Genomic DNA, 22,224 nt, shown 5'->3' on the forward strand with positions numbered 1-22,224 from the left:
TGCCTTAGGCTGCTGCTTGTCAGGGTGGAAGCATGTGCGGACAGCTAGGGCTGGTTGCGGCCATGCAGGGATCTGGGTGGACATGTGGGATCTTACCCAGTTCTCTCCTGCAGCAGTTCAGCTGCTCCCCTTTCTCAGTCAAAAGCCTCTGCAGCCTTTGCCTCTGGTCACCGCACTGCTGGTGAGAGCTCCTGGACAGACCCTTGAGACACTAGGCCTGCACACGCTGCCTCTTCCCCACATGCTCCCGCTCTCCAGAAACATCCCCAGGAAACGCTGGGCACAGGCAGGGAAGGAGCAGGGCAAGGAGGATGTTCTCTGCCTGTGGGCCGGAGTGACAGTCTATGAGCGGAAGGGGAAAAAAAGAGAAAACTCAAGTGGTGCAAAGGCAACACCGGGCACCTCACACGAGCACAGGATGCGCAGCCATGCTCCAAAGAACGGACACTTTGGAAAGACTGCCCTGAGTCTTTCCATTCACAACAATTGTGTTAACAACCACTACACACTCATCCCAAAAACCCCATCCCAGAATCACACAGAGAAACAACTCTATCCTTGGGCACCTTGGGAGAGCATCTGCAGGGGAAATGATGAGAGAGAGGCATGGGTTGGGATGCAGCAGAACTTTAATGAGTCAAAACAGGGAAACAAGGACACAGTGAGTGGAGCTCCTGGTGCAGGGAGCCCAAAGGCAGAAAGCAGTCGGCATCCCCAGTGCGATGCCATCTTCTGTGTCCCTGGGCCCTTCCCCAGGGCCATCGCCAGCAGCTTTAGCAGGGGAAGGACCTCCTGCCGCAGTAGCGGCCGCCCAAGCCGGAGAGGCCCAAGCCGGAGAGGCCAAAGCCCCCGGAGTTGATGGGCACTCCCTCGGAGCTGAGGATGCTGCCAACGGCAGCGGAGGTGGAGGAGCCCACGGCGGTGTTCTGTGGGAAGGAGCTGAGGATGGGGCCGGGCAGGGTCACCACCACCGGGGAGGGCTGGATGACGACATTGGAGTCCTGGCACTGCCTGACACAGGGCTCATTGCAGCTGTTGGCCAGCGGGGTCGGGCCGCAGGGCTGGCAGGGCACGCACGGGTTGTAGCAGGACATGTCTGGATGGCAGAGCTTCACCTGGAGACAGGGCAGGGGCAGGCAGAGCAGGGACATGGGTTAGGAGCAGCCTGAAGCCCACCACAAAGCAGCCAAGCAATAAGATGGAGTCATGAGCTTGTGGCTGCGTAAGGAGTCCCACTGCCTTCAGCTTCCCTTCAGTGCAAAAGAGCCCTGCCAAGAGCAACCAAAGCCAGAAGGTCACCACCCAGACCATTGCTCAGCCAAGACCCAGCCTAACTCCATGCCAAAACTACTACCATTTTTCCTGTCCTGTGACAAGCTGCTTCAACTCCAGTGTAGGATGAAGGAGCAGGTTTATGCTGAGAAATCTCAAAGGAGGATGAGGAGAAACAGGAAGACAATGCGAATGAGAAAGAGTTTCATACTCACCTTGTTCTCAAGGAGATGGTGGCGAGAGCAGTGGATGAGAGAGTGAGGAGAAGTTCCCCCTTTTATACTGCTCCTGCACCGCCCCTGACCCACAGTCACTGCACACGGGCAGTAATTTTCCAGCAGACTCACCTCCAAAGCAAAACACTCACCTAATGGCACAGGACGGGGGTTGTTTTCCATCTGATTTCCTCATTTCTGATGTGTTTCTCTGCCACGCCTGTGCTACTGATGTGTCTGCAGATGGTCTTGCTTGGGACCCCAGATATTGTCACAAGGGGGGAAAGCGGCCAAACAAGTGGACACAGGCAGGAGAAGACTGCATTGGCGGCACAGCACGTTCCTCTCCAGAGGGTTGAAAACAGCCTCATCAGATCTCTCCAGACGCATGCCTCTTACCTCCACAAACACCTCCACCACTTGGAGTATATCTTCTGCTGCTATTGATGTGCTCCTGACAGGAAATATTTGGGCCTCTCATCTTGATACTTGAAAGGATCTTCTGTGACATAATGGTCATTTCAGAAATGAGGAATTGAAATGGGTGCGTTGATGGAAACCAAACCCCAACCTGTGCCATTAGGCGTATGTTTTGCTTTGGAGGTGAGTCTGCTGGAAAATTAGTGCCTGTGTGCAGTGACTGTGGGCCTGGGGCGGTGCAGGAGCAGTATAAAAGCAGGAACTTCTCCTCACTCTCTCATCCACTGCCCTTGCCTTCATCTCCTTGAAAACAAGGTGAGTCTGAAGCCTTTTCTTTTCTTCTGCCTCCTTTTCCTCTTCAGCTTCTCTCAGCATACGCTTGCCTTTTGTCCTATGCTGGGTCAAGGGGCTGCTACTAATGAGAGAGGGAAGGGAGCAGAAGGTGTATCATGCAGATGGGCTGGGGCTGGCTGAAGTGAGCGATGGCTACCCTGGGAGCTCCCTGTACTTCACTGTTCTTGATGGAGCATGTTTTGTCTGAGGGGAAGCTGAATTCCGTGGATGTCCCTACAACATCTCCAGCTCTTGTTTCAACCTTGGCTTGTCTTGGGGTGAGAGTCTGCTTCTAACCCATGTCCCTGCTCTGCCTGCCCCTGCCCTAACTCCAGGTGAAGCTCTGCCATCCAGACATGTCCTGCTACAGCCCATGCGTGCCCTGCCAGCCCTGCGGCCCGACCCCGCTGGCCAACAGCTGCAATGAGCCCTGTGTCAGGCAGTGCCAGGACTCCAATGTCGTCATCCAGCCCTCCCCCGTGGTGGTGACCCTGCCCGGCCCCATCCTCAGCTCCTTCCCGCAGAACACCGCCGTGGGCTCCTCCACCTCCGCTGCCGTTGGCAGCATCCTCAGCTCCGAGGGAGTGCCCATCAACTCCGGGGGCTTTGGCATCTCCGGCTTGGGCCTCTCCGGCTTGAGTGGCCGCTACTGTGGCAGGAGGTCCTTCCCCTGCTAAAGCTGCTGGCGATGGCCCTGGGGAAGGGCCCAGGGACACAGAAGATGGCACCTGCCAACTTGGTGCTCCCTGCACCAAGATCTCCACTCACTGTGTCCTTGTTTCCCTGTTTTGACTCATTAAAGTTCTGCTGCATCCCAACCCATGTCTCTCTCTCATCCTTTTTCATACAGATGCTCTCCCAAAATGCTCAGGGAGAGAACTGATGCTCAGGGATGGTTTTGGGAGGGGATAATTCTGTAGTGATTTGTAATAGCATTGTGCAGGATTTACCTGGATGGAGTTGGCCCCCTATTAGCCCTCCCACTGGTTCTTTGTAGCTGTACCTGGAATGGTGCTGGTAACACATAAATGTTTTGGGTTTTGCTGGGCAGAGCTTGCACAGCACCAATGCTGTCTCTCTGACTGCGTCTCCAAAATGATTGTAGGCGGGGGTGGGCAAGAGGTTGGGAGGGGACAAAGGAAGGACTGATGTGCCAGACTGATCAAAGGCATTTTCCATACCATATGACATCATGGTGAGCAATAAATGGTAAGAGGAAGGAGGAGGTTTGGGCATTGGGTCATTCACAGAATGATTGAGGCTGGAAAGAACCACCAGAGGTCATCTGGTCCAATCTCCTTCTCTCTAACCAAGCCTCCTAAACCAAGGGAAAGACTTCCTTTGTCCAGACCTTCTCTCTGGTCTTCTGGCTCAGGGATTCCTGCGGGTTCGCTTTGACGTTGAAGACTGAAGAAAAGGCAGCATTCAGTATCTCTGCCTTCTTTGTGTCTTCTGTCATCAGGGTCCCTGCTCCAGTCTGGAGTGTTCCCACATTTTCCTCTTATTATTGATCTGTTTGAAGAAGCCCTTCCTGTTGTTCTTAATATCCCCTGCTAGATAGAATCCCAAATGGGCCTTGGTTTTCCCCATCGCATTTCTGGGTACTCTGACAACATCCGAAGTGGCCTGTCCCTGCTTCCTCCTCCTCTGTATCTCCTGCTTGGGCTTCACGTCCTTATTAAGGTTTTTGTCTTCTGAATCAATCAGTAATTGCCCTGGCACTGATGCTCCAACTGTGCTATTGAGCTGTCTAGTGGAGAACATGAGGGAATACAGCTCCCTCTCCCCATCTAAAACTGATGTGGCTCATTCTGTTGTGCAGGTTCCCAAGGTCCTTGTTCACTCTTCTGTGAGGTTTTTACAAATACTAATGAACTCTTGGCTTAATGTGGGTTTGTGGAAACTGCTGTCATGCTGGTTTAAGAGGTGGCAACTTCTAGGTGTGGTGACAGAGAAATGTGCCTTGAGGTGGCCAATCCCTGGGTGGCTGTTGCTTGAAAATCAGCTGCTTTTAGCACTGTATTGGCCTTGCTTGTACTTGACCTCTGTTTAATGAGCCACAACATCAGAGGGCCATGATTAAAACAGGGACCTGAATGACCACTGAAGATGTCAAGATTGAGCAGGGACCCAAACTATATAGAATTATAGAATAGTTAGGGATGGAAAGGACCTTAAGATTATTCAGTTCCAAACCCCCATGCCATGGGCAGGGACACCTCACGCTAAACCATACCACCCAAGGCTTTGTCCAACCTGGCCTTGAACACTGCCACGGATGGAGCATTCACAACCTCCCTGGGCAACCAATTCCAGTGCCTCACCACCCTAACAGGAAAGGATTTCTTCCTTATATCCAATCTAAACTTCCCCTGTTTCAGTTTTAACTTGTTAACCCTTGTCCTACAGTCCCTAAGGAAGAGTCCCTCCCCAGCATCCCTATAGGCCCCCTTCAGATACTGGAAGCTGCTCTGAGGTCTCCACGCAGCCTTCTCTTCTCCAGGCTGAACAGCCCCAACTTCCTCAGCCTGTCTTCATACAGGAGCTGCTCCAACCCCTGAGCATCCTCGTGGCCTTCTCTGGACTTGTTCCAACAGTTCCATGCCCTTTTTCTGCTGAGGACACCAGAACTGCACACAATGCTCCAGGTGAGGTCTCATAAGAGCAGAGTAGAGGGGCAGGATCACCTCCTTCAACCTGCTGGTCACGCTGCTTTTGATGCAGCCCACGATACGGTTGCTTTCTGGACTGCAAGCACACACTGAAGCCGGCTCATGTTCATTTTCTCATCAACCAACACCCCCAAGTCCTCCTCCTTGGGCTGCTCTGAATCTCTTCTTTGCCCAACCTGTAGCTGTGCCTGGGATTGCTCCCACCCAGGTGTAGGACCTTGCACTTGGCATGGTTAAACCTCATGAGGTTGGCATCAGCCCACCTCACAAGTGTGTCGAGGTCCCTCTGGATGGCATTCCTTCCCTCCAGGGTATCAACTGAACCGCACAGCTTGGTGTTATCGGCAAACTTCCTGAGGGAGCGCTCAATCCCACTGTCCATGTCACCAACAAAGATGTTGAACAAGACTGGTCCCAACCCCTATCCCTGAGGGACACCACTTGTTACTGGTCTCCAGACAGAGATATGGTAGCTGAGGCAGAGACCCAAACCACAGGTGAGGACAGCATGGCTGGGACAGGAACCCAAACACTATCTGCAGTGATTGTTCTGGTAATGAAAAAGAAATAGTGGACAATGAAGTGAATGGGTCCTTCTCATTGATTAGTAAAGAAGTGAGGAGGGAAGTGTGTGATGAGAAAGGCAGCCCTTCAGCAAAGGAGTGGCAGGATGAAGTGAGACAAGTAACTGAAGTGACAGAAAGTACAGAGTCAAATCATAGAAAGGCTTGGGGAAGAAGCTCACCCAGTTCCAACACCCTGCCACGGACAGGGACACCTTCCACTAGACCAGCTTGCTCCAAGACCCATCCAAGCTGGATTTGGTTGCACCCAGTCCTTGACCTCAAGAGAGCTTCAATACAGGGAAACATTACAGCCACCAGCCTGGTGAGCAGGTTACTGCATGGCAACTCTGATGTCTGGGGAGTGGGGCCAACAGTCAGGAACTGGTAGGTAAGGAAACCAAACAGCTGGGATCCCTCAACAGCTGATCACCCAGGAACTGACAGTGGACTTGGAAAAGAAGCTGTGAATTGCAGTGCCTGGAGGTGTGTGCTGTCAAGTATGAGGGCAAGATATCTGTTCAAGATCTTGTGATCCAGCAAGGAAGGTGAACCAAGGCTTAGAGAGGTATAAAGTACCTGAGAGGATTAGTTGTGATGGAAGTCATCTGTGGACACAGGGTTCTCCCAGGAGAATGCATATTTGGTACATGAACTCTGAATAATCCTGAAAGATACAGCAAGGCCATGAGAGGCCCCAGGAAGCTTAAGCAAGCAAGATAGAAAGAAGCTGGAATTCACTGAGTTATGAGAACTGGGGACTCTTGGCAAGCTTTCGAGGTCAAGTTCTCACACCTGTGCTTAACCAATTGCATGTTAGTCGCTAAGGGTCTTCAAGACATGTATCCAATCATAATATGCCAAATCCCTGTAAATGCACGTAAGGGATAGTATATAAGGAGCTAAGGCTTTGCAATATCTGATCACACTGATCCCTGACTGAGTTATTTTTTCTGCGGCAGTCATCTGATGACAAGGAGGTCTCCTAAGGACCGGAGAATGCCCTGTGTACAAGCGCCATCTGAAAAGGTGGTCCAGAATGAATTACTGCTGTATTCTAACAGCTTGGCAGCAATGTACTGCCTGGATTTGGATACACCTGTGGTGAAGAGAGCATCTTCCTGTCTGAAATTCTGAAGACAATGCCTCTCCCTCCTCTCAGTGTAGTTGCAGTTTGGTTACCCCATCACCAAAGCAAAGGGGCAAAACAAAGGAAGTGATTGAGAAAGGCCAAAGAATTCTGATTCTTCTGCAAGGTGTATTTGCCATGAAATCAAGCAAGGTCAAAATTGCACAGGAAATGCGTTTCTTGGGATCTTGGCATCTGCATAAAAAAGGATGACACAAAGTCACAGGCTGGGATGCAGCAGAACTTTAATGAGTCAAAACAGGGAAACAAGGACACTGTGAGTGGAGCTCCTGGTGCAGGGAGCACCGAAGGCAGAGAGGAGTCGGCATCCCCAGTGCGGTGCCATCTTCTGGGTCCCTCAGCCCTTCCCCAGGGCCATCGCCAGCAGCTTTAGCAGGGGAAGGACCTCCTGCCACAGTAGCGGCCGCCCAAGCCGGAGAGGCCCAAGCTGGAGATGCCAAAGCCCCCGGAGTTGATGGGCACTCCCTCGGAGCTGAGGATGCTGCCAACGGCAGCGGAGGTGGAGGAGCCCACGGCGGTGTTCTGTGGGAAGGAGCTGAGGATGGGGCCAGGCAGGGTCACCACCACTGGCGAGGGCTGGATGAAGACATTGGAGTCCTGGCACTGCCTGACACAGGGCTCATTGCAGCTGTTGGCCAGCGGGGTCGGGCCGCAGGGCTGGCAGGGCACGCAGGGGTTGTAGCAGGACATGTCTGGATGAGAGAGCTTCACCTGGAGACAGGGCAGGGACAAGCAAAGCAGGGACATGGGTCAGGAGCAGACTCTTACTTTACCATGACAGAGACAAGGCAGGTACAAGAGCTGGAGGTGTTGTATAGAGATCCATGGACTTCTTCCCGTCAGCCCAAAAGACCCTGACAAGAGCAACCAAGCCCAGAGAGTCCTTCCAAGCCCATAGGCCAGGAAACCATAACCAAGCCCCAGCCTATCTGCATGACACACTTGCTGCCCCATTCACTTTCCCTGTCCAGAAGATCCAAGACCAATTGGGGCTCATAGGAGCAGGAATGAGCTGAGGTACCCTGGAGGAATGCAAGAAGGAGAAGGAGAAATGGTTTCATACTCACCTTGTTCTCAAGGAGATGGAAGCGAGAGCAGTGGATGAGAGAGTGAGGAGAAGTTCCTGCTTTTATACTGCTCCTGCACAGCCCCGGCCCACAGTCACTGCACAAAGGCACTAATTTTCCAGCAGATTCACCTCCAAAGCAAAACACCCATCTGATGGCACAGATTGGGGTTTGGTTTCCATCAATGCTGCCATTTCATTTCCTCATTGCTCACATGCCTCCTTTGGGATGTGCTCTGCTTTCATGTGCTGCCATGACATTCCAGAGGATATCGCAGGGAACACCTTGTTTTGTAGGGTGAAGTGCCCTCAAGTGGTGAGTGTGGAGTTTCCGTGCAGCAAAGGGATTCTGGCTTAGGACAGTGAAATGGAATTTCCTACTCCCTTTGCAAGAAGAGGTTTCAACTGTCTTCCTGTTGATGCCCTTTGCCTTGTGGAGAGCATCTGCTCGATTTTCTGAATGTGCAGGTTTAGGAAACCTGAGTGTGAGGTTTCAGAGCCCAAACCCCACCTGGCATTGAACCAGCAACGAGGTCTTCTTTCAGGCACTTCAGTAGCAAAAGGGAGCCTTGGGAAAAGGCCGAATGGAGCAGATCCATTGAGGACAGGGGATACAGGAAAGGTAAAGGTACTCCAAGGGTCCTTGCCCTTGGTCTTTAGTGGATGGATTTACTGTCAAGGGATAAGCAAATGTTCTTAATCTCATCTAACCAAGGTTTTTGATGCTGTAACAGTCATTGCAGACCAATCGATGTAATACAAGCTGGGGAAGAGGGCAGTGCAGGGGATTGAAATCTGGCACGTCTGCTGCTCTCCAAGGGTTGTGATGAGTGGCACAAAGCCCCTTCTAGTTGCCACTGACTACTGGTGCCCTGCAGGGGCCCAGACTGGGGCCGATAGTGTTTAACTCCTTCATGCAAAGTCCTGTACACTCCACAGAGGGAAAGAAAGGGTTGCAGAAAACATCTCCCCAGTGTCTGGGACTCATCCCTCAGTCTGGGGCGATACGTCTTCTCCGGCCATTAGGGCTCCGTTCCTCCTCCCATCCCATGCCCCAAAGGCCTCCTCAGTGTGGAACACAACCCAGCACCACTGGGGAGGCAAGAAAATCTCTTCCAACTGCCCAAGCAATGAGGGCTGCAGAATCCCCCAGTGCCACATGCCTGAAGATGCTCAAGGAGGAGGAGTGCTCAGAACACCTCTGAGTACGAAACCAGCTCTCAAAGCACATCAAGGAGCGATGCGCTTCCCTGCCCTGCAGCCCTGGAGGCAGCTGGGACGCATTCCAGGAGGGCAGGAGAATGCCTTCCATCGGCAAGGTTCCTGGGATAGACTCTCCCTACCCGTAGTGAGTCACACTCTAATTCTGGCCTGGCGTGTGTCAGCCTTTGGTGTGAGGACAAGCCAGGAGTGCAGCCCATGTCCACACAGGGCTCAATTCCCCTGCGGCCAGGGCAGCTCCATCCATAACCCAGGAAATACAACTCCCAGTGGCCATTGCCTTCAGCATGACCTTGCCGCAGCTTGGGGGACTCACAGGACATCAGCATCTTCTGGTAGAGTGTCTCCTGCTAGACAGGGTCCCAAGAGAGCAGCCAAAGTCCATGGTGATGCGAGGGAAGTGGGAGGAATGAAACACTGCGCCAGGGACAAACACACCCCTACAGTAGTGAGAAGGGGCCCAACTCCACACCATTTGGTGAGGAATCAGGGGTTTGGGTGCCCATGGCTCTTAGTGGGAACATCCCCTCCCTGGAGAGCAGGTTGTACACAACATCACCAGACTTCCCCACATCCATGTTCTCCATCTGCACAGAACCCACCAGCACTCGGGGGCATATCTTCTGCCTCTGCTGACATGTTGCTGTCTGGGAATGCATTGGCCTCTCATTATAGCACTTGAAAGGATCCTCCATGGCCTGGTGGTCATGCCAGAAATGAGGAAATTAAATGGCAGAAACCAAACCCCAACTGGTGCCATCAGGTGAGTGTTTTGCTTTGGAGGTGAGTCTGCTGGAAAATTACTGCCCGTGTGCAGTGACTGTGGGCCTGGGGCTGTGCAGGAGCAGTATAAAAGGGGGAACTTCTCCTCACTCTCTCATCCACTGCTCTCGCCTCCATCTCCTTGAGAACAAGGTGAGTCTGAAGCTCTTGTCCTCTTGCTTATTTCTTCCTTCTCTCCCTCATCTGGGTCATCTCAGCACAGACCTGTCTCCTTGTCCTATGGCATCTTGAGGCTGCTTTCCATGGGAGAGGGAAGGGTGAAGAATGCGCAGCATGAACAGATGTTGGAGCTTGGGTGAGGTGTCTCCTGTGCTGTGGGGCTGGGGATCTCCCTGAGCTTGGATGCTCTTGGTGGACATCTTTTGGGCTAAGGGAAAGGGTCTGTCATGTTGTGGGGTGAGAGGCTGCTCCTGACCCATGTCCCTGCTCTGCTTGCCCCTGCCCTGTCTACAGGTGAAGCTCTACCTCCAGACATGTCCTGCTACAACCCATGCGTGCCCTGCCAGCCCTGCGGCCCGACCCCGCTGGCCAACAGCTGCAATGAGCCCTGTGTCAGGCAGTGCCAGGACTCCAATGTCTTCATCCAGCCCTCGCCAGTGGTGGTGACCCTGCCCGGCCCCATCCTCAGCTCCTTCCCACAGAACACCGCCGTGGGCTCCTCCACCTCCGCTGCCGTTGGCAGCATCCTCAGCTCCGAGGGAGTGCCCATCAACTCCGGGGGCTTTGGCCTCTCCAGCTTGGGCCTCTCCGGCTTGGGCGGCCGCTACTGTGGCAGGAGGTCCTTCCCCTGCTAAAGCTGCTGGTGATGGCCCTGGGGAAGGGCCCAGGGACACAGAAGATGGCACCGCACTGGGACGGGGCCTTGGGTTGTTGCTTCCATTGCAGCTGAGCAACCCCAGCCCATGCTGCTTTTCACGTCTGCCACTCCTTTCCCTCCTCTGTCCTTGTTCTCTTGTGCTCACCTGGGCTGGGAGCCCCTCAAAGGCAGCCTAGGGAGGACCTGCTGGCCCTGCTCCCCCTGTGGGGAGCAGATGGGCACCTGGTGGGACCCACCACAGCCATGGGGCACAGACTCCTTTCTGCCCCTGGTGCTCCCTGCACTCGGGCTTCCACTGAGACCGTTCTGTTTTCCTCATTTGACTCATTAAAGTTCTGCTACATCACTGGCTGTAATTCTGTGCCATCCTTTCTGCCAAGATGCTCTGCCAAGATGCCGAGGGAGAGCAAAGTACACAGAGAGCACCACTGTGTTTCTTTAATGCAGCAGGATAACTTGGTCTCTGCACCTTCCCATGACATGAAATACTCTGCGTCTTTTGGGTTGGGTGGCCATTTCCCATGGAGCCTGCATTCCAGGATCCCTTTTATTCTGCATAAGTTCTCTATCTGGGAAGAAATCCTCCTTCAGTTGTTGTAGAAAGAAATCCTCTGCAGAGATCAAAACCCTTTTGACCCAAGACTGGAGGAACTTTTACCAATTTCTTTCATCCCTTTGAACCCTGCAGTGAGACCAAGTTAAAACAGCCCTGTTTAGCCTATAGCGAGTGTGGCCCTGTCCTGGAGAGAGGAAATCTCCATTAGTGGATAGCTCAACGTAGTAAAACACCATCAGGCAGATGCGGGATGTGGTCCATGAGAAGGAGATTCCTACCACAAGAGGACGCATCCCTGCAGACTTCCTTCCTAGCGCGGGTGCTCAGGATGGGCTCAACATCCCAGCAGCATTTGGTAACCAGCCAATTCCCCATTCCACACCTACAGACGCGGTCAAACGCAGCCGCTTCCGCCGGCCCCGCGTTCCGGGGCTGTATCGGGGCTGGGGATGCGCAGAGCCCGCACCAGTGAGCGGCGGCCGGGATTGGGTCACTGCCGGTACCTGCCGCTTCCCGAGGCTTTGTGCGGGCACCGCAGCGGAGCTGGGCCTCGGCCTCGCCGCCTCCTCCTCCTCCTCCTCCCCGGCGCCGCGGAGCTGCTGCCGGGGCCGGGTCTGCAACGGGGCCGGGGGTTCCGGGGGGCTGCGGCTGCTCCGGCCGGCACCGTCGGTCCCGGCCTCCCGCATGATGCGGGTGTGAGCCCCCGGAGCACGGGGCCGGTCTCTGGGTCAGGCTCCACCCGGCAGGACCCAGACCCTGCTCTGGGCACTGAAGTGCAGCTCTTGCATGAGCCTGGCTCCCAGCACACACACAGGGCGCCTGGTCTCTGTTCCAAGCCCCCCCAAATGCAGCATGGGGCTTTTCTTGGGAGCCCCCAAACTGGCTGAGGGAGCCTGGTGCCAAGCACCCGAAATGCAGCGCTTGGTCTCAGTTTTTGAGCCCTTTGATCCCAGGCTCCAAAACGTAGCATTTAGTCTCTGTTTCTCAGCCCTAACAGCAGCCCCACGAGCTCATTTCTCAGCCCCCTAAAAACACAGCATTTAGTCTCATTTTGTGCCCCAAAATGCAGGACCTTGTTGCCATTTATGAGCCCCAAATCTGGCCAAATGAGCCTGGTTTGGAGTGCTCCAAACACAGCACTTAGTGTTGGGGATTTTGTGAGCCCTAAAACTGGCTGAGTGACCCCGGATTCACACTCCATAAACAGCAATCAGTCACTGTTTCTCAGCCCAAAACCCGGCTCATAAATCACAGCAGTTCATCTCTATTTCTGAGACCTAAATGTGGCCATAGGAGCCTTGTTTTGAGCCCCCAAACAGAGTGTTTTGTGTTAGCCCTAAAGCCGGCCAGTGAGTCTAGTGTCAAACCCGACAGACTGAGGACTTGGTCTCTGTGAGTCCCAGAACTGGCCAAGGGAGCGTGGTTTTGAGACCCCAAAGTGCAGGACTTGGCTCCTGGTGCTGAGCAGCCAAAGGCAGGACTTGGTCTGTGCTTCTGAGCCCCAACATCAGCCCAGGAGGTCACCTCCTGTCAGGACTTTCACACATGGGACTTTGTTTCTCAGCTCTGAACCTGGATTTTGAGCAGCCCAAACTGACCCCATGAGCCGAGTTCCAGACTCCAGCACAGGGGGGTTGGTCTCCATTTATGAGCCACAAATCTGGCTTTAGGGACCCCCAGTTTCGAGCCCTGAAACCGCAGGACTCGGTCTCTGCTTCTGAACCCGAAACAGCCCCAGGAGCCGGTTTCCAGTCTCCAAGGCTCAGCTCCGAGCCCAGTTCCAGCCCACGCTCAGACCTCGGGCGCTGCTCGCAGGGTTCGAGCGGAGCCCCACGCTCCCGGAGGGCCCCGGCGCCGGTGTCCAGCCCCGCGGGGCTCGGCGCCACCCCGGCAGCCACGGCCGGGAACACGGGGCTCGTTCCAGTACCGCGGCACCGACCGGGGCCGGTCCGGCTCTGCGGAGCCGCTGGGACCCCAAAGCGCTCGGGAAGGGACCGAGGGAGCGGCCCGAGCGATCGCGCCGCGGCCCCAGGAGCAGAGCCCCTTGTATGGACATCGCCCCGCCCCTCGCCCACTCCTTATGTGGACATCGCCCCGCCCCTCTGGGCCCTCCCCTTCCTTTTATAGACATCTCCTCCCTCCCCTCCTTTTATAGCTGCAACGTCACCACCCTCGCCCCGCCCCCTAATTTCACAGCCAGCCGGGGCAGCCCCAGGTCCTATCGCCCGCCCGCTCATCCCAGCAGCCGCCGTCCCCGGGGGCGCCTCTCTCCTCTCCCTTCCTTCCCTTCCTTCCCTTCCTTCCCTCCCTTCCCTCCCATCCCTTCCCGTTTGATCCCGGCTGTGGCTCTCGAGAGCGGCTTCTCCCCGGGCTGCACGGCCCCAGGATCTTACACCGGGACCCATAAGTACTCCGCGTAGGGGCTGCAGCCTGAAAAGGGGTGACCCCGGAGGTCCCCGGGGTTCAGTGTCTCTGCTGCTCACCAGGAAGAAGGGGACAGATGCAGTTGGGGTGCTGGAAGCTGTCTCTGCCGTTTCCCCAACCTGATTTAGGGGTGACGGGAGCTCTGACCCCAGTGGGATTACAGGCCAGTTGCCAGAAGGCTTTGCCTTAACAGGAGAGCTCCTAGGAGGAGACTTCAGGGCTTCACATGGGATTCCGAACATGCAGAAAGCTGGTGCCTAAGCTTAAATCCCTTCCTTCTGCTCCCATCCCGTGTCAGGGCTTTCCTGTCTCTCTCCTGGTGTCCCAATGGAAAGCAGGGTTCATCCTCCCTGAGTCCAGGGCTAAGCTGTGCTCTGGCATATGCAGATCCCCCTGCAGCAAACCCAGCCTGGCTCATGCTGAAGCTGGAGGAGAAGCTCCCAAACATGGAGCGCACAGGGCAGTGTTGGGCTGCAGCATGAAAGTGCATCTGCAGGCTGAGACTGCCTGGGCAGGAGCAGAAGGGAAGGAGGCCGTCCAAAAGCAAAGCTGGGTTTGATGGGAAAGGAGGTGCACAGAGGTTTCCACATCTGTATGGACAGAGAGGTATGGAGGAGGAGAGGAGTCACCTGGGAATGGGGTGGACAGGAAGGGTAGGCTGAAGATATGGCCCAATCTTGGCTTGAATATGAGAATAATGAGAGGAATGGGAGGATGAAGCAATGGGAATTGCAACAGCCGTGGTGGAAGTAACCCTGGAACCCTCTCTGGGTCACACTGGATGAGCTGGGGCACCCCTCAGCAGGGGAAGCATCACACAGCCAGGAGCACAAAGGCACCTTCTTGTACCCTCATCAGCAGGGGCAGGGAGAGGCTGAGGATGGGAAAGGCAGCCACAAGCACGGGGTGGAATGGAGCAGGAGTGATGCACAGTGGTTTTGCTGGAGGTAGGTTGTGTCAGATGAGGGCAGGGCTGCTGGGTTTGACCCAGGGGATGTGATGCTTCTCTCCAGTGAGGTATAATGGCACTGTTTGCCCCAGAGCCAAGGTGGGGTTGTGATGGGGATGCATGAATGGAGCACTCTGCTCACAGGTTCCTGCTCAGAGGCAAACTGATGGGTTGGGGCAACAGCATAAGCACATCCTGGCAGGGCTGGGACATGGAAGAGCCTGGCTGGGAGATGCTGCTGATGGCTGAGAGCAGGCCAGAGTTAGCTCTGTGATCACAAAAGCAAGACCCAGAGCTTCTGCAGCTCAACCCAGCATTGGCCTGGATCCTGCATGCCCAGCGCGAGAGCAGCAGAGCAGAGGAGAGGCTGATTACAGCCTGCTCAGGCTTATTACACCTCTGTAAACACGTAACGCAATGCAGCCCTTGGCTGCCAACTGGGGCAGCCTCTAGCGTCTCCTTCAGCCCAGTTTAGGAGCAGGGGGTGACAGGGCTCAGACCCCTGTGGCATTGCTTAGACCCCTGTGGCATTGCTTAGACCCCTGTGGCATTGCTTAGACCCCTGTGGCATTGCTTAGACCTTAGACCTGCAGCCCAGCCTGGGGGGAGCAGAGAGATGGAGAGTGCTGGCACCACGTGCCTGCTGCAGAGCCGGGCAGGGAGCAGCAGGAGGATGTCTAACAATAATCCAATGATTGGGGATTAGCCATGATGCCAACAGGGATCTGTGACAAGCCTTGGGGTGATGGGCATGGACCAGAACCAGCTCCTGCTGTCCCTATGAGCTGCGATCCTCCTTTACCAGGGATGGGTTCCCTGTGGCTGGGAGAGCTGCCCAAAGCATGGGCATGTTTGTGGGCAACAGATCTGATTGCATCAAGTCATAGCATCATGAAAATCAGCTTGGTTGGAAAAGCCCTTTAAGCTCACCCAGTCCAACCATTCCCAGCACTGCCCAGGCCACCACTGCCCCATGGCACTGAGGCCTCGTCTCCACGCTGTGTGAACACTTGCAGGGCCGGTGCCTGCAGCCCTGCCCTGGGCAGCCTGTTCCAATGCCTGAGCACCCTCTGGGGCAGGAATTGTTCCTCAGCTCCATCTAAACCTGCCCTGGTGCAGCTTGAGGCCGGTTCCTCTTGTCCCATCCCTTGTTCCTTGGGAGCAGAGCCCAGCCCCTCCTGGCTCCATCCTCCTGTCAGGCACTTGTAGGCAGCGATCAGGTCCCCCCTGAGCCTTCTCTTCTCCAGCCTGAACCCCCCAGGTCCCTCATCCCTTCCCCATCACTCTTCTGCTCCAGGCCCTGCACCAGCTCCATTGCCTTTCTCTGGACCTGCTCCAGCACCTCTGCAATGCCTTTTAACAGCCCAGGAAGGCATTTCCCAGCAGTGACTCCTCAGGTGACCCAGGGTCCCCGGCATTGACTCACCACCACTCTCCACCCTTGGTGGGGTTGCCTGCCTCTCATCTAAGCCAGTCCATCCTCAAGCCTCTGCTCAGGGTGAGATACACGCAGCACCTTGCCCTGGACCAGCCCCAAACGCCCACATGCTGCTCTGCTGATAGATCTGATTCATCCACCATTCATGCTCCTCGGCATCCCCTGTGCCATTCGCCCTGCTCCTGGGCTGAGCTCCTCAGCATCCTCCTGCTGGGGCAGCGTGATGGAGGTGGTCCTGCTCCATGGGCTGCTGCTCCTCCTGCCCTTGGCAGCCCTGCTGCTCTACCGGTACAATGCCACCTTCCACTACTTCTGCAAGGTGGCCTTCTTCAACTGCTGGATCACTGCCATGGCCACCCTCCTGTCCCCCTTTGCAGCTCTTCGGGGACGCTCTGTGGAGAACATGAAGTGAGTATGGCACGGGGATGTGTGTCTGTTGTAGAGGTGGCTGGGTGGAGGAGCTCGGGTGGGTTTGTGGACACATGCTGTCTCCTGCCACAGCCATCCTGATTGAGTCCTGGGGCCACATCAAGGGCTGTGCTCCAGGTGGCAATGAAGTGTGCATCTGCATCTTCTGGTGTGGTGAATTGTTGCTGGCCATCCCAAGGGAGGGATAAACCATGATGGAGGTGGCCAGCTGGGTCAGGATTAATGGTACCTGGAGGATGACATAGCATAAAAGAGACTGTTCTTGGGCATCACTACACTGGGGTCATCAGTTGAGTGGATTACAGGGGGGGGCGGGTTGTCCAAGGTTGGAGGTACCATCATTAGCAGGATGGAAATGCACCCCCATCACCATCTCCCTGCCAGCAGGAACCCCAGGAACTGTGCTTTGGCAGAGAGATTTGGGGATGTCTGGGTGCCATCAGCTGTGGGGCATGGCACAGTCCTGTCCCAGCTCTGCTCCAGGGTGGTGGCAGCCCAGATAACATCGCTGTGCAACACGAGGGGAAGGTCCGATTGCTTTCAAGGGTGTTGCAATCTTGACACTGGATTCCTGGGCATGATAAGGGTACCAGGAGGGATGCCATTATGTCAGGGTGAAAGATGCCCAAGCTTGTGGCATCGCTGGGCTCAAGCCATTGTGTGCTGGTGCCAATGGATTCTGGACCCTCAACAGAAGTTTGATGCAGGAATGCTGTGCACACGCTGTTGCATCCAGAGGTGCTCCGAGCTCTGGCGCAAACGCTTCCGGCTCACTGGAAATCCCTGGGTGACTCAGTGTGACTCACGCTGCCTTATCTTGTCCCACCAACACCTTACAGCCATCCTCCATGGGAGCATCACACCCAGCTTCATCTCCTCCTCAGGCTCCAAATGCCAAGGCCTCCGGCTTGGAGCACGTTCCTGTCATTACTCCTGGCTTTGGGGCATTGCCAGAAGTGTTTTGCTTCTCTGCAGACACAGGTCTCTGAGCCTGCATCTCCCAAGGGATAGGTGTTCTGCTGATACAATGGACCCTCTAAACATCATGTCTCCTTCTTCCTATGTGCCTACCTCTACTCTCCCCTCCTAATCTTCTTCTCATCCCTCCCTGGTGCTGAGTTCCTGCTCCTGTGGGTTCTCCGGGAGCAGTCACTGCCAGCTGTGTCGCTCTTGGCATGAATGCTCTTCGTGCCATGAGTTGGAGAGTGCCCCATTTCGATGCCAAAAGCGTGCCAGCTCTTTATCTCCACTGTGGGTGCCGCAATCCCTGTTGCTTCATCCTCCTTCCGTTCCTTTTGTTACCCTCATATGTGTGAGTGTCACCCTTCATCAGCTCTGCCATCCGGTCCAACCCTCTCTGGATGGGGACACTGCTCTTCCTTGTTCCTCCTTCCATCTGCACAGATGGGAGGTCCATCTCTTCCTGACGCTGCAGGTCCAGTGAAGCTGTTCTCTATGATTTCCTCTGCAGAATGAAGCAGAGTTGGTTTCCCCTTCCCTGCTTTCTTCCCCCTCCACCTGCAGCACAAAGCTTGGTGCCCACGGTGCTGCCCTTTGGCTGCTCTGCTGGGACAGTCCACGGAGACATCCATATCCCTGTAAAACCATCTAGACTGTTCCTCTGCATATCCACCTTCATACAGCCATGGAATCAACCAGGCTGGAAAACACCTTGAAGATCATTAAGTCCAGTCTTTCTCCAGCACTGCCAAGGCCACCACTGCCCCATGGCGCTGAGGCCTCGTCTCCACGGGGTGCGAACACTCGCAGGGCCGGTGACTGCAGCCCTGCCCTGGGCAGCCTGTTCCAATGCCTGAGCACCCTCTGGGGCAGGAATTGTTCCTCAGCTCCATCTAAACCTGCCCTGGTGCAGCTTGAGGCCGTTTCCTCTTGTCCTATCCAGACCTCATCCAGCTACAGCTCAGCCCCCCTTGGTTGCTATCCAGCTCCTCTGGCTCTATGTGTCTGCAGTGCTGGTGTCTGGGTTTCCAGCTGTACACTGGGTGAGCCTCAGGGTGAAGCTTACCTGGGCAAAGACTGTGGTCCTCACTGGGATGTGATGGTTTGCACCTTGGCTGCAGGCATCCCTTCCCTTCCCTTCCCTTCCCTTCCCTTCCCTTCCCTTCCCTTCCCTTCCCTTCCCTTCCCTTCCCTTCCCTTCCCTTCCCTTCCCTTCCCTTCCCTTCCCTTCCCTTCCCTTCCCTTCCCTTCCCTTCCCTTTTGCTTTCCTATCATCCCTGGGCATCAGGAAGTCTGTTCTTCTCCCTTGTGTTGGCTGCTCTTCCTTATCAGCAGCTCCAATGCAGACTTTCTACTACAGACAGCAGCTGGTCTCTCCTTGGGGGTGGTTATAGAATCATAGAATAGTTCGGGTTGGAAAGGACCTTAAGATCATCCAGTTCCAACCCCCTGCCGTGGGCAGGGACACCTCACTAAACCATGTTACAAGGTTAGCTCTGAGCTACGCAGGCTATAAATGTGCTTAGAAAAGCAAAGACTGAGTACAGACTGACACAGTCTATGCTCATTCAGACCACATCTAGCCTGGCCCATCTTGGGCTTTGCTCCCTGGGTGGGAAAGCATCACAGCTCCACTCTGTGTGATCTGCTCCCAGTGTGTTCCTCTGCCCTAGGCTCCTGCGTGCTGCGATCCTGCCCCTCAAACACTTGTATGGCATCAAGATGCAGGTGTGGGGCTTGGAGCACCTGAACACCGAGGAGCCCTACGTGATCGTTTCCAACCACCAAGCTGCCCTTGACCTCATGGGTACGTGCAAGGGAGACTGGAGGCTCAGCACTTGTATAGGCAGCTTTTGGGGTGCTGCAGGTGTGGACCAGGCTCACCCTCTGGGGTCCCAGAGAGGCCAGGACCAGGGTTTGTACAGAGCAGTGTGGTAGGCATAAACCAGAAGAGGTGGTGGGACAGGAGCTCAGGGCTATGGGTGTGCTACAGAAGAGGGTTGGGCCAATGGAGGATGATACCAGGTCACTGCAGCCACAAGGCTGGTTGGTGCTGGGAGCCATTGGGCATGGACAGATCCTTTCCTCTCCCATCCATCCTCCAGGCATGGTGGAGGTCATCCCTGACGGCTGTGTGCCCGTGGCCAAGAAGGAGCTCCTATACATGGGCACGGTGGGGTGGGCCTGCTGGCTCAGTGGCATCATCTTCATCGACCGCTGTAAGAGGGAAGATGCCATCAATGTCATCTCCCAGACAGCCAGGACCATGCGGCGTGAAAAGGTGAGGGAGCAAGGGGGGAGCAAGCACCAATGGGGCAAGCGGGTTTCCAGGGTGACTGGGTTGGGTCCATGCTCACATCTGCCCCTGTCCTGTGCAGCTCCGAGTGTGGATTTTCCCTGAAGGCACCAGGAACCAGGACAAATCCATGCTGCCCTTCAAGCGTGGGGCTTTCCACTTGGCTGTGCAGGCTCAGGTGAGGCCAACCTTCCCCTCTGCTTGCCCTTGATGGAGCAGGGGAATGTGCACCCTGGGGCAGCGGGATGGGGGACGTGAGGCTCTTCTGGGTTCTGCAGTCCCCAGGGACAGGCACCCTGTGAGGGCACAGGGACCTGCTGAAGCCTGGGCCACGTCAGGAGCTGGAGGGGGTCTGTGTGATGGACACCCCTCATACTCCGTGTCCTACAGGTTCCCATTTTCCCCATCGTGTTCTCCCCGTACTGGGACTTCTTCAGCTCCAAGGAAAAGAAATTCACCTCTGGTGAGTGATGGACAAGAAGCCCCATTGCTGGAAGGTGGTCAGGGCTGTTGTAGGGATGAGGGATGTGCAGCTTGGAGGCCTCTGTGGAGCGTTGAGGCTGGTGGGGAGACCTGCTTCCCAGCAGGTTCATCTAACAGCACCCCTGGTCTTCCCCTTCTCTATCCAGGGACGTGCACCATCCAAATCCTCCCCAAGGTGGAAACCCAGGGCCTGAGCTCCACGGATGTCCCCAGACTGACCGAGACTGTCCGCCAGGCCATGGCTGATGCTTTTGCTGAGATGTCTGCGAGCTGCTGTGGGGACCAGAGTGCTGAGCATCCTCAGTGCCCACACTGCGCTGGGGCCGGGGCTGGGGCTGGCAGGGGGACGGGCAGCCCCCAGTGCGAGGAGAACACAACTGGGACCAGCAATTAGGCACATGGATCAACCCCCTCGGGGCCACGAGGGAGGTGGCACAGCCAGAGCCTGCTGTCCCCTTGTCCCCTGTGGATGTGTCCACCAGACCTGCCACTGCCCCAGCAGCCTGGAGCAAAGGGAAGCAGAGCACTGCAGCACGGGGACAGGGCAGCACCCCAAAACCAGTGCAAGGTGCCCCTAAACCCACTCGCTATGACTGTGCATCCCCTCCCTAGGGCACTGCCTGCCTCCCTCCAGCTTGGTGCTGTGTCTGGTCCTGGGTAACAAGCCCTGTCTGCCTGGATTGCTCCTGCATGCACACTGGGAAGGGGACAGAGATGTGCCAGGCAGGGCTGGGGCTTCACTGCACTGTTTTCCACCCCTGATGGTGTGACTCTCAGTGGGGTTCACCCATGGGCTCGCTGGGTTCCTTCTTCCAGAGGCTACTGCAAACTGGAGATGCTGCTCCGAGGCAGCAAGCTCTGAGGAGGGGTCCAGAGCACAGTGCGTGGCCTGGGGAGGAGCAGCAGGTCCAGGGGACCTTGTCACGATGCTGAACTATGAGACAAGGGTGTGAGATTAAACAGTCCATACTTGGTGCTGTGTGTGCACTGCATCCTGCCTGCGCCTCGAGTGCTGAGGGGAGTGTGGGGAGGGGGATCCATCTCCTTATGGCCATGTGGGGTGTCTGCATCACTGCACATGGAGCATCTCTATGGACACCACAGCTTCTCTGAGGGCTGGAGCAGCTCTGCTCTGGAGCCAGGCTGAGAGAGCTGAGCTGGGGCAGCCTGGAGAAGAGAAGGTTCCTGAAGGGGAGACCTGAGAGCAGCTCCAGTGCCTGAAGGGGCTGCAGGAAACCTGGAGAGGGGCTTGGGACAAGGGATGTAGGGACAGGCCAAGGGGAATGGCTTGAACCTGCCAGAGGGAAGACTGAGATGAGCTCTTAGGCAGAAGCTCTTCCCTGTGAGGGTGCTGAGGCGCTGGCACAGGGTGCCCAGAGAAGCTGTGGCTGCCCCATCCCTGGCAGTGTTCAAGGCCAGGTTGGACACAGGGGCTTGGAGCAAGCTGCTCTAGTGGAAGGGGTCCCTGCCCATGGCAGGGGTTGGAACTGGATGAACAGGAGGGACCTCCCCATGGCCTCCAGACCATGGCACAACCAGACCCATCCATCATCTGCCACCTGCCCTGGCCTGTTCCCTGCAGCCAGGGATGGCTCTAGGCATCGGCTGTCTCCTTCCCAACAGGGTGTCGCAGCCACCCTATGGTGACAGTAGGGCAGGGGGAAAGGCAGCACGAGGCTGTCTCCAGTGCTGGTTGCAGGGAGGGCAGCCTTCACCTCCCATCTTCAAACAAGATGTGCAAACCCTGAGCAAACAAGGGCACAGGTTGGCACCATTCCTGCTCTCGGAGTGCCTGGCTCATTATGGAGGAACCTCTGCAAAGCCATGGCAATCATCCACCCAGACAGACAACACGAGCAGCACAATAGAGGCTTCCCATGAGCAGCAACTCGCTGGATCAAGAACTGTCCCATGGACACGGTCAGGGGCAGCGTACATGTGAAGACCTCACTTCCCAGAAGGACCCGCTATTCCCTGTGCTCCCTGTGTGCAGTCAGACCATCAGCTCCGAGCTGACTCAGCACTCTCACCACTATGGGTGGCGTTTGGCTGCCCAGAACCTTGAACCCATCAAAGCTCGGGTCTGGTGGTTAAACATTGTCCTGGTTGGATGGCTGGGTCCCAGACACAGACCTCGCTTGGCTTTTGTTTGCTGCCAGCAGGGAGATGAAAGCTTG

The 22,224-nt window shown here is 55.8% G+C and overlaps 3 protein-coding genes and 2 pseudogenes across 4 annotated transcripts; 3 read left to right on the plus strand and 2 right to left on the minus strand.

Annotated features, from left to right (window-relative positions):
- Positions 1 to 679: 679 nt before the first annotated feature.
- LOC130603142 (feather beta keratin-like) lies at positions 680 to 7,963 on the minus strand. Its single transcript, XM_057416654.1, has 2 exons — positions 7,824 to 7,963; positions 680 to 1,115 (listed from the first exon to the last, which is right to left on the minus strand). Exons 1-2 carry the CDS (start codon positions 7,884 to 7,886, stop codon positions 774 to 776), a joined length of 405 nt encoding a protein of 134 aa, XP_057272637.1. The 5' UTR covers positions 7,887 to 7,963; the 3' UTR covers positions 680 to 773.
- On the plus strand, positions 2,075 to 2,917 carry LOC130603153 (feather beta keratin-like; annotated as a pseudogene).
- Positions 6,892 to 7,817, minus strand: LOC130603105 (feather beta keratin-like; annotated as a pseudogene).
- Positions 7,964 to 10,118: 2,155 nt separating the features above from the next.
- On the plus strand, positions 10,119 to 10,527 carry LOC130603147 (feather beta keratin-like). Its single transcript, XM_057416659.1, has one exon. The coding sequence runs from the start codon at positions 10,169 to 10,171 to the stop codon at positions 10,487 to 10,489; it is 321 nt and encodes a 106-aa protein (XP_057272642.1). The 5' UTR covers positions 10,119 to 10,168; the 3' UTR covers positions 10,490 to 10,527.
- A 3,495-nt stretch (positions 10,528 to 14,022) lies between these two features.
- On the plus strand, positions 14,023 to 20,991 carry LOC130603130 (1-acyl-sn-glycerol-3-phosphate acyltransferase alpha-like). Of its 2 annotated transcripts, XM_057416639.1 has the most exons (7): positions 14,023 to 14,098; positions 14,351 to 14,439; positions 18,942 to 19,075; positions 19,374 to 19,549; positions 19,647 to 19,742; positions 19,955 to 20,027; positions 20,194 to 20,991. In XM_057416639.1, exons 1-7 carry the CDS (start codon positions 14,051 to 14,053, stop codon positions 20,439 to 20,441), a joined length of 864 nt encoding a protein of 287 aa, XP_057272622.1. In that variant the 5' UTR covers positions 14,023 to 14,050; the 3' UTR covers positions 20,442 to 20,991. The 2 variants fall into 2 exon arrangements, with proteins under 2 accessions (XP_057272622.1, XP_057272621.1); XM_057416638.1 differs by lacking the exons at positions 14,023 to 14,098; positions 14,351 to 14,439 and adding an exon at positions 15,729 to 16,287.
- The last annotated feature ends 1,233 nt before the right edge of the window (positions 20,992 to 22,224 follow it).

The sequence above is a fragment of the Pezoporus wallicus genome, unplaced genomic scaffold (genome assembly GCF_028554395.1).
Source record: "Pezoporus wallicus isolate ANWC-B61680 ecotype Strahan unplaced genomic scaffold, APGP_CSIRO_Pwel_v1 scaffold_7850, whole genome shotgun sequence".
Taxonomy (NCBI): domain Eukaryota; kingdom Metazoa; phylum Chordata; class Aves; order Psittaciformes; family Psittacidae; genus Pezoporus; species Pezoporus wallicus.